At 42.6% G+C, this 14579-nt stretch overlaps 1 protein-coding gene across 4 annotated transcripts in view; it reads left to right on the forward strand.

Moving 5' to 3' along the window:
* The window catches only part of zfr (zinc finger RNA binding protein), a 68297-nt gene that overhangs the window by 31729 nt on the left and 21989 nt on the right, over positions 1-14579 (forward strand). For all 4 annotated transcript variants that reach the window (XM_070868314.1, XM_070868298.1, XM_070868290.1 and 1 more), the window contains 4 exons: positions 135-361; positions 7502-7690; positions 10621-10891; positions 13553-13728. In XM_070868314.1, the coding sequence (XP_070724415.1) occupies positions 135-361; positions 7502-7690; positions 10621-10891; positions 13553-13728 (863 nt within the window). The remainder of the gene's footprint in view (positions 1-134; positions 362-7501; positions 7691-10620; positions 10892-13552; positions 13729-14579) is intronic.

The raw sequence follows: 14579 nt of genomic DNA on the forward strand, positions 1-14579 counted from the left end.
GTTTATAATAATCCTCCCAAAATAGAAAAGCACCTGGAGTAAAAGTTTGAACTTCTGAGGGAATGGCAACTTGTTTATGTTGTATTTATTTATGAAAATGGACAGTAGTTTTTTTCCATTATTTTATTTCCTAGGAGCTACGTATGCTGGATATGAAGCTGCAGTGTATTCTGCCGCATCTTCCTACTACCAACAGCAGCAACAGCAACAGCAGCAACAACAGAAACAAGCAGCAGCTTGGGCTGGGAATACTTTCACCAAGAAAGTGCCATTCCAGAATAAACAGAAACCAAAGCAGCCACCAAAACAACCTCAGATCCATTACTGTGATGTTTGCAAGATCAGTTGTGCTGGGCCACAGGTAAGGATTTGTTGTCTTGTAAACCTACCAACTTTTGATTAGTTTACAGTTCACTGTTGCAGTTTACTTTCTAATTTTATAGCATTGGACATAACTCGATTTTGAAAATTACATTTCCAATGTGAATTAATTCCCCCACGCACCACCAAGCAATATTGTGTTACATTGCTTATGGTGCCCAAGAATGTTTAGTAATCATACTGTATATGAAATGCAACAAGTGAGTTAGAAGCACAAAATTCAGCTTAAAGAATATGATATAGTAGCCATTACAGAGATCTGGGGCCTGAAATTCAGTACTGCTGGAAAGCCGGTGCTCCCTCCCCTCCCTCCACCTTTTTGTGGCCATTAGCGCCAAAAAAAATTCAATTGAATATTGAACCCCATATTCAATTCCAAAAGTGAACAAATGGGTTCCAGCGCTAATGAACCCTTCCAAAGTGCTTTTTTCAGCGGTGTGGCTGTCTTAATTTGAGCGTTATCACCACTGAGAAATTCAGCATACAGATAAGGGTTTCTAACAAGCCAGCTGCTCCCTGGCCTTTTTAAAGACTTGGGTTTGCAGCACGGCCCTGAGGGGGGAAGCATTTTGGAAGGAGTTTGGAAGAATGGCTGGTGTAAAAGATGCAAGGAGAGCCAACAGGTTCACTGATATGGAGCTGGAGACACTGATGGACGGTGTGGAGGACAGAAGAAAGATACTGTTTCCTGACTTGGGGAGACCTGGCAGACCGCCAGTACATAATACATGGAGGGAGATCGCAGGGGAGGTATCCGGCACCTCCATATATGTGAGGACGCACCCTCCCGGGGTGCTGGCCAGCTGCACCCAGCCCTTTCAGGGTGGCGATGGGTTAACGCCTCCTAGCTCTGGGGCGACTGGGATCATCTCCTTGGGTGGTACTGCTGGCTTGATCTCCAGCTGCTGTCCCCTCATGATGGCCAGGTTGTGCAGCATGCAGCAGACCACAACGATGATGATGGAGACCCGTTGAGAGTACTGCAAGGTGCCACCAAAACAGTCCTGGCACCGGAACCTCTGCTTAAGGATGCCTATGCACTGCTCGATGATACACCTGGTGGCACAATGAGCGTCATTGTATGTATGCTCTGGCGCTGGCCTGGGGTTCCGCAGTGGAGTGAGCAGCCAAGTGGACAGGGGATATCCCTTGTCCCCAAGCAGCCAACCGCAATCCTGATTCGGGCTGGGGCGCAGAATGAATGAATCATGGCTGCTGCCCCCCTTGCCCACTGCCTCTCTACACGGTGCTGACGGTGACATCTTCTCCTGCGTGCCGCCCTGCTTCTGAGTAGGTGTACCAGGTGTCGCCCAACCCCCCCCCCCGCCCCCAACACACCTCCCATCCTTGGTGAACCCTGCCAATCATGTCTCTGCAGCCCATAGGCCTCCACTAAAGATTCAGACCTGAATGTTGTACAAAGATTTGTGCAAATCTCTGAGCAGCACTCAGCAGATTGAATGGAGCCAAAACAATTAATAAAACTATATGAAAAGATAAATACAATGGATGATGTAATCTGAAATAAAAACACGAAAATTAATAAAACTATTTCCTTACCAAAGGGCCCCGATCGGGGTGTTGTGCAAGCGGCAATTTCGCTAGTCGTGTGACTAGTAGTTGCCTGCGACGGTTCCTGAGTTAAATACCAAATTACACACTAGACAAATGACAGTATCGTTAATGTTCGTTTAATACAGGAAAAGTACAAGACTCACTACTTCTACTCTATAATTGCTCAATACAGGAAAAGTATAAGACTCACAACTTATACTCTATTTAACTCTGCTTAACTCTGCAGAAAGGCGTTCCAAAGGGTGTTCCGCTCCGCTCGAAATACTAACTCTGTTTAACCCAACTCTGTTTAACCCAACTCTGTTTAACCCAACTCTGTTTAACTCTGCAGAAAAGGCGTTCCAAAAGGTGTTCCTCTCCGCTAGAAATACTCTGTGTTTAACTCAACACTGCTAACTCAACTCTGTTTAACTCTGCATACTCTCATAGTTACCCAATACATCCCGGGTGATCAATCCGGTCCTAACACTGTTCCTTCAAGGGTCGCTCCCTGGTCCCTGCTTCTGTCGAGTGTTGTTCCTAGGTTCTCGCAGCCTAGGTTCTCGCTGTTTAGGTGGCTTTCCCCTCATGGTTTATACTATTCTATAATCTGTCCCATCTCCTTTGACTACACGTTTGTCTGTGCCCTGGTGATTGGGTTATTCTAGTTACAATCTGACCTATTTCCTTGATTACATTTTGTCTATACCCTGCTGATTAGTATATTCTAGTTACTGGCGATGTTAAGGAAGCATGACTAATCAAATTTCAATTGGTAATTCATTTTATGTTCAAGGCACCGTAACCTTACTCTCGGAGGGGTCTTTCCACTTTATGTTGCAATAGCCTGCATATTTCCACAGCGGCAACACTCCAGCGGTGTCGCGTTCAAGCACCGCATCGAATACCTCGCGGGGGCACTGCTGGGAAAAGTCTTGCCTTTATTTGCAGCTGAAAATCCCTGTCCTTGTCACTTTTCAGTGGCCTGCTCATTGCTGGAAAATTATTTTTACAACAGCTTCACCCGGCCGTTTCTGGCAGAAATGAGCACTGCTCAAATCCCCCTTCTCCCCCCTCCTCCAAGCTGAATATGGCCCGGGGAGGGAAAATCATCCGATTTTCGATCGGCTGTCCAAACCCCTTCGGGGATGGTGAATTTTGGCTCCCTGGTTTACAAGCGGAGGATGATTGGCAGCTAAATATTCCAGGTTATAGGATTTTTAGAAAAGATGAATAAATTGGGAAAGATTAATTGGGTGTAGCAGTATTAATACACAATTACAGCAGTAGAAAGAATGGGTTTTAGGCAGTGCAAGACTCTGGTAGAAATTGTCTATAGACTTCCTGATGGCAGTGATGTATATAAATATAGCGATCAGGGAAGCATGTAGCAAAAGCAATGTTATAATGAGATATTTTTCATAGAGTGGGAGAAGCAGAATAGCTGAAGCAGTAAAGGCAATGGTTCTCTAGAACAATATGTTTAGCAATGAGTAAAGAATCCAAATTAGTTAACAATCTGATGGTAAGGGAACATCTTGTGAATAGTGACCATAATATGATTTAGATTTAATTTTAGGTTTGAAAGAGAGAAGGGAGAGTCACAAACTAAGGTTTTAAATTTAAGTAAGGAATACTTTGAAGGAATGTGAAATGAATTGACCACAACAAACTGTTGATGGGTTAACCTACAGACAAGCGGTGGGAAAGTATTCAAAGATGTATTTGGTACAATACAAAGCTAGTTCATACTCTTTAACTATACAAGTAGAGCGTTTGCGTTTTAAGCAACCATGGTCAACAAATGAGGTAAAAGAGTGTCAAGCTAAAAGGAGAACAGAGTCAGGATAAATGGATCATTTACCGGTTGGCAAACGGTAACTAGTGGAGTGCCACAGGGATCGGTGCTGGGGCCTCAACTATTTACAATCTATATTAATGGCTTGGATGAAGGGTCCATGTAGCCAAGTTTGCCGATGATACAAAGATGGGTGGGAAAGAAAATTGTGAGGACACAAATAATCTGCAAAGGGATATAGACAGGTTAAGTGAGTGGGTAAACAGTTGGCAGATGGAGTAGAATATGGGAAAGTGTGAGCTTATCTACTTTGGCAGGAAAAATTAAAAAAAATATTATTTAAATGGGGAGAGATTACAAAATGCTGCAGTACAGAGGGACCCGAGGGTCCTTGTGCATGAAACACAACGTTAGTCTGCAGGTACAGCAAGTAATCAGGAATGCAAGTGGAATGTTGGCCTTTATTGCAAGGGGGATGGAGTATAAAAGCAGAGAAGTCCTGCTGCAACTGTACAGGGTATTGGTGCGACTACACCGAGAGTACTGCATACAGCTTTGGTTTCCTTATTTAAGGAGGGATATACTTGCATTGAAAGCAGTTCAGAGAAGGTTCACTAGGTTGATTCCTGAGATGAAGGGGCTGACTTTTATAAAGAAAGGTTGGGCCTATACTCATTGAAGTTTAGAAGAATGAGAGGTGATCTTATAGAAACAGATAAGATACTGAGGGGGCTTAGATGCAGAGAGGATGTTTCCACTCGTGAGGGAATCTAGAACTAGGGGGCATAGTTTAAGAATAAGGAGTCGCCCATTTAGAACGGAGATGCGGAGGAATTTCTTCTGAGGGTTGTAAATCTGTAGCATTCTCTTCCCCAGAGAGCTGTGGAGGCTGGGTCATTGAATATATTTAAGGTAGTGATAGACAGATTTTTGAATGAAAGTGGAGTGAAGGGTTATGGGGAGCGGGCAGTGATTTGGGAGCTGAGCCCAAGATCAGATCAGCCATGATCTTATTAAATTGTGGAGCAGGCTCGATGGGCCAAATGGCCTACTCCTGCTCGCTCCTATTTCTTATGTTCTTATGAAAGGCTTGCACAAATGCAAGAAAAACTGGAAATCTAGTGGACAGGGAGCAAAAAAAAATGAAGAAACTAATAAGATGCCAAAAGAAATATGACCATCTTGCAAGGAATATTAAAGCTAACAACAAAACTTTATATAAATGTATTAATAGAAATAGTGTGGTGAAGGGGAATATGAATCAATTAAAGACGACTGCAGGTGAAACTGTAATGGAAAGTAAAGAAATGGCAGACTTGTTAAATTAATATTCTGTATCCATTCTCAGTGGAGGAAGAGGACAAAATACCAGCAGTAGAAGGGAACCTAAAAATAAGTCAAGGCGAGGAACTTTGTGGATTTAATACAAGTTTTTTTTTAAAAAAGGTAATGGAAAACATAGAGACTTAAAATAGGCAAGCTCTCTAGATTTGGGAATTGTGCCTTTTGGATTGGTAACTTGCGATTGTCCCTCCCAATATATAAGGGAGGGAGGAAGAAACCGGGTAACTATTTACTCGTTTAACATCAATTGTAGGGACGTTAGTGAAATCTATCATCGTGGACAGAGTTGCTGAGCACTTGGACAATTATGAGCTGAGGGTCAACATGGATTTGTGAAGGATGGTCGTGTCTGACTGATTTTAGTTGACTTTTTCAAGGAGGTTACTAACACGGTGGATAGGGGAGTGTCTATGGATGTTGTCTATATGGACTTCCAGAAGGCATTTGATAAGGTTCCACACAAATTATTAGCAAAAATGAAAGGGACTGGATTTGGAGGTAACCTTGTGACATGGGTTGATAATCGTTTGGGAAGTAGGGAACAGGCAATAGGGATAAAGGGAACAATCTCTAATGGAATGTGACAAGTCATGTTTCCCTGGGATCTGTACTGGTGCCTCAGCTTTTCACCACATATATCAATGACTTGGATGAAGGATAGAGTGTTGTATATCTAAGTTTGCAGATGACAAAGTTAGGAGGCACAATAAGTTGTGTAGATGGGAACAGGAAGTTACAAAGGGACATAAACAAATTGAGTGGGGGTATAACTGTGGATGGTGGGAGTTAAATGTGGGGAACTGAGATCATGCACTTTGGATCCGAGAAAGACAAATTGGAATGCAGGTATTTTATTAATGGTGAGAAACTTGGAGCTGTGGAGGAGACATGTGATTTGGTACGCAAATAAAATCTGGTGTACAATACGAAAGTGAGGAAGTTGTACTTTTGTTCTACAGAGCCTTGGTCAGAGCCCATCAGTTTTGGGCACGGCCTCAGGAAAGATATATTGGCTATGAAGGGGGTTACAGCACAGATTTTCCAGAATGGTACTGAGGTTTAATGGGTTAAATCTAGGAGGACAAACTTGGTAAATAATCCTTTGGGTTTCAGAAGTGATCTAATTTTGAGGTTTTAACATGATCAAGGGATTTGAAGGGACCGATAAAGAGAAACTATTTCCCTCAGATGGGTGCATGCAGAACAAAGTGGACATAATCTTAAAATCAGCAAACTTTCAGACAAAGGCGAATACATGTTGAACCTCTCTTATCTGGGACTCCCTTATCCGACACCACCCCTCGTCCGTGACCATTTCCGGCCGCCAGGTGGCACATGTTCAGAACGTGACCGTCAAAATCCTACTCGCCAATATAATCTTTCTCCTCAATTGGCTGCCTCCTTCTCATCGCCCTGTTGGAACTCCTGCAGCCACAGTCCTCGGGCCGGCCGCTCCCACCCCCCACAGCGCTCCCTGTGAGGGGATAGGCCGACTCGTATCGGCCCGCCGACACTTCTGGGCCACCCGCTCTTCGAGGCCAGCCAGGATTTTTCGGGGCCCGATGGCTCTTCAGGGCCTGCCCGCACTTCGAGGCCCCCTGCACGCTTGATTGGTTGACTGACTGACTGACTGACAGTCAGTCAGCGCACATCCATTCTTACCCCAGCAACAGCACTTAAAAGTGCAGTCCACCCAAACACGTGACCTCCCCATATCCGTCAAAATCCCTCATTCGGGACAGGCCAGGTCCAGAGGGTACCGGATAAGGGAGGTTCAACCTGTAGAAGTCTGGAACTCTTACCCTCTCCATCGCCCCCCCACCAATAAAAAAGCTGTGTGGATGCTGAGTCAATTGAAGATTTCAAGACTGAGATATGGGTATCCAGGGATATGGAGCAGATGATGGCAAATGGAGTTGAGCTCCATGGAGAGTGTATAGCATCGGTTCACCAGGATGAACAACTGTAATCATGAGAAGAGACTTCAGACACTGGAACTTCCTCTGGTTGGGGGAGTATTTGACAAGAGATCTTCAATTGAAAATTGTCAATGAGAAGTTTGTAGAAATTTCTTTATGCAGAGATTTGTTACAGCATGAAATGCTTTGCAACGGGGAATGGTCGGGGTCGAGACCATTTCATATTTTAAGGTAAAATTGGATCAGTGTTTGAGGCAGAGGAAGATGCAGGGGGAAGGTTGTGGGATAGTGCCATTAATTTTGGATCAGTGAAGAGCCGGCACAGCTTCATTTGGCCAAACATTCACCATCTGTGCTGTAATTTGCTATGGTCCTATGCTGAGCGCAGATCGCATTCTTGATGCTGAGTTTAATAAAACCCTAGATTTACATTCGCAGTATTGAATTAGAGAAGTTATCCATGGTTGAAAATTTAGGGAAAAAAAATCTGTTTCTGCTTCACCAGACTTACAGGGAACATTTGGAAGGACAGAAACACAAGAAGAAGGAAGCTGCTTTGAAAACTACTAACCAAAGCAGCAATACTGGAACAGCTCGTGGCGTTCAAAATCAGCTGCGTTGTGAGCTCTGTGATGTTTCTTGCACTGGAGCCGATGCTTATGCAGCACATATTCGTGGAGCAAAGCATCAGAAGGTAAATGTATTGTTTGCAGTTTTATAACCAAGCACTTGTTTTAATATTTTCAAATCTGCAAAGTGTGTGAATACTTATTTAATATAACTTATTGGTTGAGCCTGGGTAGTTGCCCAGATTTGGAGAAAACTTACCTGGCATGTAAGGTGAATCACCTTAAATGTATTTAATAGGCTAGTGATAGTGAATGGGACAATCATAATAGTCAGGATTTTGAAACTCTATTTACATTGGCATCTGTCCTGAAAGCTTTTTTTTGTTCCAATTTTCTCCCTGTCCTGAATTTGTTAATTCATCCTGCAGTTATGCTCCATGTATGGTAGTTGTCCCTCTTGTATGGCAGTGTTGGGATTTGGGAACCTACTGGATTTGCTGGGATCGTAACCATGCCTACACCCCTCCTTACCTAATGATCAGGGTCACTGCTTTGACTGAATGTCAAATTGTGGACTTATGGGACTCTTGAAGGGTGAGATTTGTGGGTTTTGCCTTTATCATCTGAAAACGTAGAGTTGGGTTTCGTCAACACCTAGCTCTACCTCACCACCACCTCTCGACCCATCCGCTGTCTCTAAATTGTCACACACCTTGTCTGACATCCAGTCCTGGATGAGCATAAATTTCCGACAACGAACTATTGGGAAGACCACAGCCATTGACTACGGTCCCTGCTACAAACTCCATTCCCTATCCACTGACTACATCCCTCTACCTGGCAACTGTCTGAGGCTCAATCAGACTGTTGGCAACCTTGGAGTCGTATTAGACCCCAAGATAAGCTTCTGACCACATCCACGCCATCATTAAGACTGCCTCTTTCCACTTCTGTAACATTTCCAACTCCGCCCCTGCCTCAGCTCATCTGCTGCTGAATCATCCATGTCTTTGTTACCTCTAGGCTTGACTATTCCAGCGCACTTGTGACCACTCATCTCCCACCCTCCATAAACTTGAGGTCATCCACAACTCTGCTGCCCATGTCCTAACTCGCACCAAGTCCTATTCACCCATCACCTGTGCTTGCTGACCTACATTGGTTATCAGTTAAACGACGTCTCTAATTTAAAAATTCTCTCGTCTGCAAATACCTCCATGGCCTCTCCCCTCCCTATCTCTGTAACCCTACAACCCTCTGAGATAGCTGCATTTCTCCAATTCTGGCCTCTTGCACATCGTTAATTTTAATGCTCCACTATTAGCGGCTGTGCCTTCTGTTGCCAAAACCCTAAGCTCTGGAATTCCCTCCCTAAACCTCTGTGTCTCTATCTCTCTTTCTTCCTTTAAGACACTCCTTAAAATCCTATCTTTCTGATCGTCTGCCCTAATATCTCCTTATGTGGCTTGGTGTCAAATTTGTTGTTGTAACTGGAGCCATTGTGTTATGAAGACTGAGCAAATGTAATTCCTAAAAACTGTTTGGCTAATGAACGTGTGTGTGCGCAGCAAGGGTATTTGGGTAATGGTACTGCGGCTGACTTAATGGCCCGGAATTTGTGGTTGGAGGCATACTTCCGGAGTACACCTCCGACCTGATTTTTAAAAAAAATCCATATTTAACTTCAGGCTTCGAAGTCTTCGGGTCCTGGGTCTGCAGGCGTACGCATGCGTAAAGGCCCGCGGATCCTAGGGACGCAGGCGGTTCGGAAATGTCCCTGGGATCACGTGGGCCAAGTCCTCCAATCAGAAAGGAGAATTCTTAATATGCTTATGGGGATTCTATTTAAGAACAGAATCCCCAAATAATTAATTTATACAAGTAGAATGAAAATAAATGTTCCCATTTTCAAATTTAATTAAAAGTCCCTTCAATAAAGCATATATAATTAAAATTATAATTTTTTGTAAAATAATTTTAAACATTTTAATCCGGGCCAAATTTTACAAAAACGAATTTTAAATGTGCATGATTTTTTAATTTAAGATTTATATTAACCCATATGCTGGTGAAAGCAAGCAGTTTTGTGGGCATTTACTGGGCTGTAGTTGGGCAAACAGTCCAAATCTGCGCTTGCGCAAGTGATTTTTGGATCGGTATGGTAGATCTGTCAAGGCAAACTTTGACAGATCACAAGTTCCGGGTTTTCCCCGCAGGCACAGCACATGTGGAAACCCGGAATTTGCGGGACCTTTCTGATGGCTTACAGCAGCGTAGTGCAAAATCCGGGCCCATGTAGTTCCCTGGCCTGTGGTACAAAGCAAGTTGTCGTAGCCTTACTATCACCGTACCTGAGATCAGCTCACTCTCGTAGGCTGTTGAACTTGGGATTGTCTGGTATAATTTTTAATGGAACTTTGTCAATCACCTCTTCGTGGCAGTTGGACGAGATCAATCCAGTATGTTTTACAGAATATCTGCATCTGTTCGCTAGATCTGATGTTTTCTAGCTATCATTATATCGACAATAATAATAAGCACTTTTTGTATATTTGGTGTAACTCTTTTTGATTCGCTGCATTTAGCCATTATGTCACACCTGCAAAATCCTTGTAAGAGATTTTTTTTTTTAAATTATTGGATTCCAAATATACTCTTTGATTAAAGAGTGATAATTACAAGGGATTAAAAAGTTACAAACTTTAAAAGCATTAAGAAATGGGTTGGGATTGAATAAAGGTAACAAATAAAACTGGGGGTGGGGGGGGGGAAATAAAAGTCAGATTGCATTTTAGTGAATTCTTCAAACTGAAGCCAATGAATTAGAACAAACAAGATGGTGACATTGAGTCATCAGATTTATGTGTATTATTGGCTTCGAGTTTTTAAATATTTGATTTTAATAACTTCTGTTTGATTTAAGCAAATGGTATCTTGTTTCATAATTAAGATGAATTCTTTAAAACACAATTGTTTCACCAAATCTGTCAATTTACAAAGTTATTTTATTGCTGCTGTTGAACAGCAAATTGACTTTTCTTATAATATAATCTAGGTAGTCAAGTTACATACCAAGCTTGGCAAGCCCATTCCATCGACAGAACCTAGCATGGTCAGCCAGACAACAACGACAACTGCAGCTGGGACCTTGGTCAAGCCAGCTACTCCAAATCCACCCACAGGATCCAGCAGTGGCATGGCTGCTGCGACTGCTACTGTCTCTACTGCTGTAAAGCCTAATCCTGTTGCTGCTGTATCTGTCAATAATGTTGCTAACAAGCTGCTTGTTGCAAAAAAAGCACCAACCCCGAAGATAACTTTTATAGGCAAGTACTCGAACTTATTAAATTACTTCTATGTTTGTTTATAAATTTCTGCTGCAACTACAGCTCCAATTTGCTAACTTGTTGAGTACCTGAAGAGTAGTATTTGACTGTCCAGTTGTTGCATTTGAAGTTGAAGAGAATGGAAGGAAAGACCAGAACGAATAATCATCATTAATGATTGATTTTTACATTTTGGCAATGCTTAAAGTCATGAGTGCTGGCGAAGTCGATTATACTAAATGTCATTGCTCTTGAGTTTACTTGAAAAAAAGTCACAGTGATCAAACACCTGTGGTAATAGCTGTTAAATTTTATTTCAAGAGGACATTAAAAACATCCCAATAATTGATAATCAAGGAGGGGAGGGGGGGGGGAGAAAGAGAAGATAAAGTACTAAACAGACTAAAGGTGGACAAGTCCCCTGGACCTGATGGCATGCATCTTAGGGTCTTAAAAGAAGTGGCTGCAGAGATCATGGATGCATTGGTTATAATCTTCTAAAATTCCCTGAATTCTGGAGAGGTCCCAGCGGACTGGAAAACCGCAAATGTAACATCCCTATTTACGAAAGGAGGGACACAGAAAACAGGAAACTATAGACCAGTTAACTTAACATCTGTCATGGGGGAAAATGCTGGAGTCCATCATTAAGGAAGTAGTAGCAGGACATTTAGAAATTCATAATGCAGTCAAGCAGAGTCGGCATGGTTTTATGAAAGGGAAATCATGTTTGACAAATGTGCTGTAGTTCTTTGAGGATGTAACGAGCAGAGTGGATAAAGGAGAACCAGTTGATGTCGTATATTTGGATTTCCAGAAAGCATTCGATAAGATGCCACACAAAAGGTTACTGCACAAGATAAGAGCTCACTGGGTTGGGGTAATATATTAACATGGATAGAGGATTGGCTAACTAACAGAAAACAGAGAGTTGGGATAAATGGGTCATTTTCAGGTTGGCAAACTATAACTAGTGGGGTGCCACAGGGATCAGTGCTGGGGCCTCAACTATTTACAATATATGTTAATGACTTGGATGATGTGTAGCCATATTTGCTGATGATACAAAGATAGGTGGGAAAGCAAGTTGTGAGGAGGACGCAAATAATCTACAAAGGGATATAGATAGGTTCAGTGAGTGGGCAAAAATTTGGCACATGGACTATAATGTGGGAAAATGTGAGGTTATCCACTTTAGTAGGAGAAATAAAAAAGCAAATTATTACTTTACAAAATGCTGTAGTACAGAGGGATCTGGGGTTCTTGTACATGAACACAAAGTTAGCATGCAGGTACAGCAAAAAATTAGGAAGCCAAATGGAATGCTGGCCTTTATTGCATGAGAAATGGAGTACTAAAGTAAGGAAGTCCTGCTCCAACTGTACAGGGCATTGGTAAGACCACACCTAGAGTACTGCATATAGTTTTAGTCTCCTTATTTAAGGAAGGATATACTTGCATTGGAGACCGTTCAGAGAAGATTCATGAGGTTGATTCCTGAGATGAAGGGGTTGTCATATGAAGAAAGGTTGGGCCTATACTCCTTGGAGTTTAGAAGAATGAGAGGCGATCTTAGAATCATAGAAACTTACAGCACGGAAGGAGGCCATTCGGCCATCGTGTCCACGCCGGCCGACAAAGAGCCATCCAGCCTAATCCCACTTTCCAGCTCTTGGTCCATAGCCTTGTAGGTTACGGCACATCAAGTGCATATCCAAGTACTTTTTAAAAGTGGTGAGGGTTTCTGCCTCTACCAGCCTTTCAGGCAGTGAGTTCCAGACCCCCACCACCCTCTGGGTGAAAGCATTTCCCCACAAATCCCCTCTAAACCTCCTACCAATGACTTTAAATCTATAAAGCATTGCAGGTAGCTAAGTATTCACCAACAATAATGGTACTGCAAACGCTTTCTCTACTTCTCAAGCAAAACAGAAACATGACACCCAGCCAATTTAAAAAAAAAAATAATAATATATAGTGGCCCCGATTTTAATTCTAGGTGGATTCCTGCTCATCGCAGTCGGGTCTCAATTATGGCATCAGGCCGCAACATGCATATGTAAAGAAGGACCATGTTGGCTCTGGACTGCCTGCTCAGGAGAGCAGATTAAATTGCAGATTCTGTGATGATGTCGAAGAGCCAGGGCGGTTTTAACCACAAACCCGCCAGGTTTCTGCTGAGCGAGTAGGGTTAAAATTGCCCCCATTATCCCTGCAAATTCCTCCCCCTTTGTATACTGGGATATATTGTTAGTATGTGACTTATGTGACCAAGAATAAGGGGTCACCCATTTAGAACAGAAATGAGAAGGAATTTCTTTGCTCAGAGTCGTGAATCTTTGGAATTCTCTATCCCTGTGGAGGCTGGGTCTTTGAATATATTTAAGGTGGAGATAGACAGATTTTTGTATGATAAGGGAGTCGAGGGTTATGGGGAGCGGGCGAGGAAGTGGAGTTGAGGCCAGAATCAGATCAGCCATGATATTGAATGGCGGAGCAGGCTCGAGGGGCCAAATGGCCTACTCCTGCTCCTATTTCTTATGTTCTTAAGTGTCATGCATTTAAATGAATTCCATTTGTAATGTAAAATTACTGCATTTAGCTACTGTTCATGTATAAATTGTTCGATTATGGCGATTGAAGTATTGAATTATTCTCTAGGTGGTAACAAGTTGCAGACCACAGGAACTATAATTGAGGAAGTCAAAACACCTGAAGTAAAAGTGCCAACACCACCTGTTCAAGAGACCAAATCAGAAGCAGTGGTGGAGCCAATGACAGCACTTGCTGCATTGCAGAGTGATGTTCAGCCTGTTGGTCATGATTATGTGGAAGAGGTAATTTTATGGATGTTAATGATGTTGGTTCCCATTTGGACACTTTGGCATTTACTACCGCTACGAGGGTGTGAGGTGGTTGTAAAATTTAGGGTGAAAATTGCAGGATTAATTTTATGCAGAATAATGAAACTATTCCATGTACTGCAATATGAAAATGAATTATCATTTAAAATGTGTATTGAAAGCAATTTTCTTTTTATACTTTATGCATCTATATGGGGTAAATTGTTGCGATCTGAACAAGCACATTTCTGATTCTATTTGATACCATGAAGAAGATCTTTTCCAGATTTACCCATTATCTTCAGTATTTCTGCAATGACTTTAGTTATTTAATGTATATGCATTTTAATTTAAATGTTTTGTATTTTTCATTATTTGTAAATATTGGGAAGACCGATTCATTCGGTCCCCACCACAAACTGCATTCCTTAGCCACCGACTCCATCCCTCTACCTAGCATCTGAGGCTGAACCAGACTGTTCGCAACCTTAGTGTCATATCTGACCCTGAAATGAGTTTCGACCACATATCTGTGCCATAACTAAGACCGCCTATTTTCACCTCGTAACATGACCCAACTCCGCCCCTGCCTCAGCTCATCTGCTGCTGAAACCCTCATCCATGCCGTTGTTACCTCTAGACGTGACTCTTCCAACGCACTCTTGGCTGGCCTTCCACGTTCTACCCTATGTAAGCTTGAAGTCATCCACAACTGCTGCAGGTGTACTAACTTGCACCAAGTTCCGTTCACCCATCACCCCTGTGCTTGCTGACATACATTGGCTTCCGGTTAAACAATGCCTCAATTTAAAAAAAATAAAATCACTCCATGGCCTCGCCCCCCT

The sequence above is a fragment of the Pristiophorus japonicus genome, chromosome 2 (assembly GCF_044704955.1).
Source record: "Pristiophorus japonicus isolate sPriJap1 chromosome 2, sPriJap1.hap1, whole genome shotgun sequence".
Lineage (NCBI taxonomy): Eukaryota > Metazoa > Chordata > Chondrichthyes > Pristiophoridae > Pristiophorus > Pristiophorus japonicus.